Source organism: Entamoeba nuttalli (assembly GCF_000257125.1).
Source record: "Entamoeba nuttalli P19 unplaced genomic scaffold asmbl_8685, whole genome shotgun sequence".
NCBI lineage: Eukaryota > Evosea > Mastigamoebida > Endamoebidae > Entamoeba > Entamoeba nuttalli.
The window spans coordinates 1-1,238 of NW_008579250.1; the positions used below are offsets into that span (position 1 = coordinate 1).

The 1,238-nt window shown below is 25.8% G+C and overlaps 1 protein-coding gene across 1 annotated transcript; it reads right to left on the minus strand.

Annotated features, from left to right (window-relative positions):
• Positions 1–388: 388 nt before the first annotated feature.
• On the minus strand, positions 389–1,000 carry ENU1_188190 (hypothetical protein; the record flags this gene model as incomplete). Its single annotated transcript, XM_008861719.1, has 1 exon — positions 389–1,000. The coding sequence occupies one exon, from the start codon at positions 998–1,000 to the stop codon at positions 389–391; it is 612 nt and encodes a 203-aa protein (XP_008859941.1).
• Positions 1,001–1,238: the final 238 nt, after the last annotated feature.

Here is a 1,238-nt window from a genome sequence, read left to right on the forward strand (position 1 = left end):
TTTGGCATTCTATTTTAATTTGTGAAGTATTAAGTTCTTCTCTTTTTTTAGAAGTCTAACTAAAAATAAATTAGAATATAGAATGTTTTGTTTTTTGTGTCTTATGAATAATACATAATTATAAATACACTGGAAAATTCTATGCAGAAGAGTGAAACGAGTTTCCAATGGTTCTATTTGTTTATAATATATAAAGATTATACAATCAAAATAAGTTGTTAGACAAAGATAGACTGAGGTGTCAGTCAAACTATTCAGAGAAAGAAAAATAAAAAGAAAAAACGAATATTGATTCTAACACTTTTAAAAATTGTTTATTTAAGGAAATGAACAAATATGACATAAAAAAGTATTGAACAAGTGTTAGATAATGAATTAAACACATAAATTAAATATTTTCGAATAGTTCAGAAGAAATTCCATTTACTTTCAAATAATTTTTGATATCAACACATCTTAGAATTATTTCATTTGATGTTTGAAGTAAATCAGAGATGAAAGAAGATATTAAAGTGCCAATTTTTTCAATAGAATCTCTGTTAATAATTATTTTCTTATTATTAAAAACTTCAATTCTTCCATCAATACCTTCTCCTTCTTCAGTTTCAATAGTAACAAAAACTCCATAAAATGAAAGTAAGTCCATTGTTAGATGTAAAACTTCTTGACGTTTCATCATTTGACATCTTCTTCGAGCAGTTTTTTCAGAAATACCTTTCTTATTTTCAAGAAGAACTAATTCATTACATCTCATTCTAATATAATTTTGAACATCAATGATGTCATCTTTGAAATTAAATCTCTTTACTTTTATGAATTGTTGAGTTATACGAGATTTCCTATGAGGTCTTCCTATAACTATATCACATTTTTTAGATAAAAAAGTTAGTAAAACACATTGAAGCATTGATTGTAAGGTTCTCATATACTGATGCTTCTCTTTATATTTGAGATGGTCTCCATGTTTGGGAAATATATTAATATCTTCTTGAGAGTGCATTGTATTATAAAGTTAATTCACTCAAAGAAGTTCTAACAAAACCGCTGCTTTAATATTCTTTGTTTTCGCTTAGTCTATTTTTGTATGAACAACTTTGAAACTAAAGCAAGTGTAGTGAAAATCAATCGAAAAATCTTAAAAACTGCCAGCATTTTAACTTTAATTATGTTCCATTCATGGGTTTTAAGAAAAGCTCATTGAAAAAAATTTATGACGCAACTAACGAACCTCTCATAAA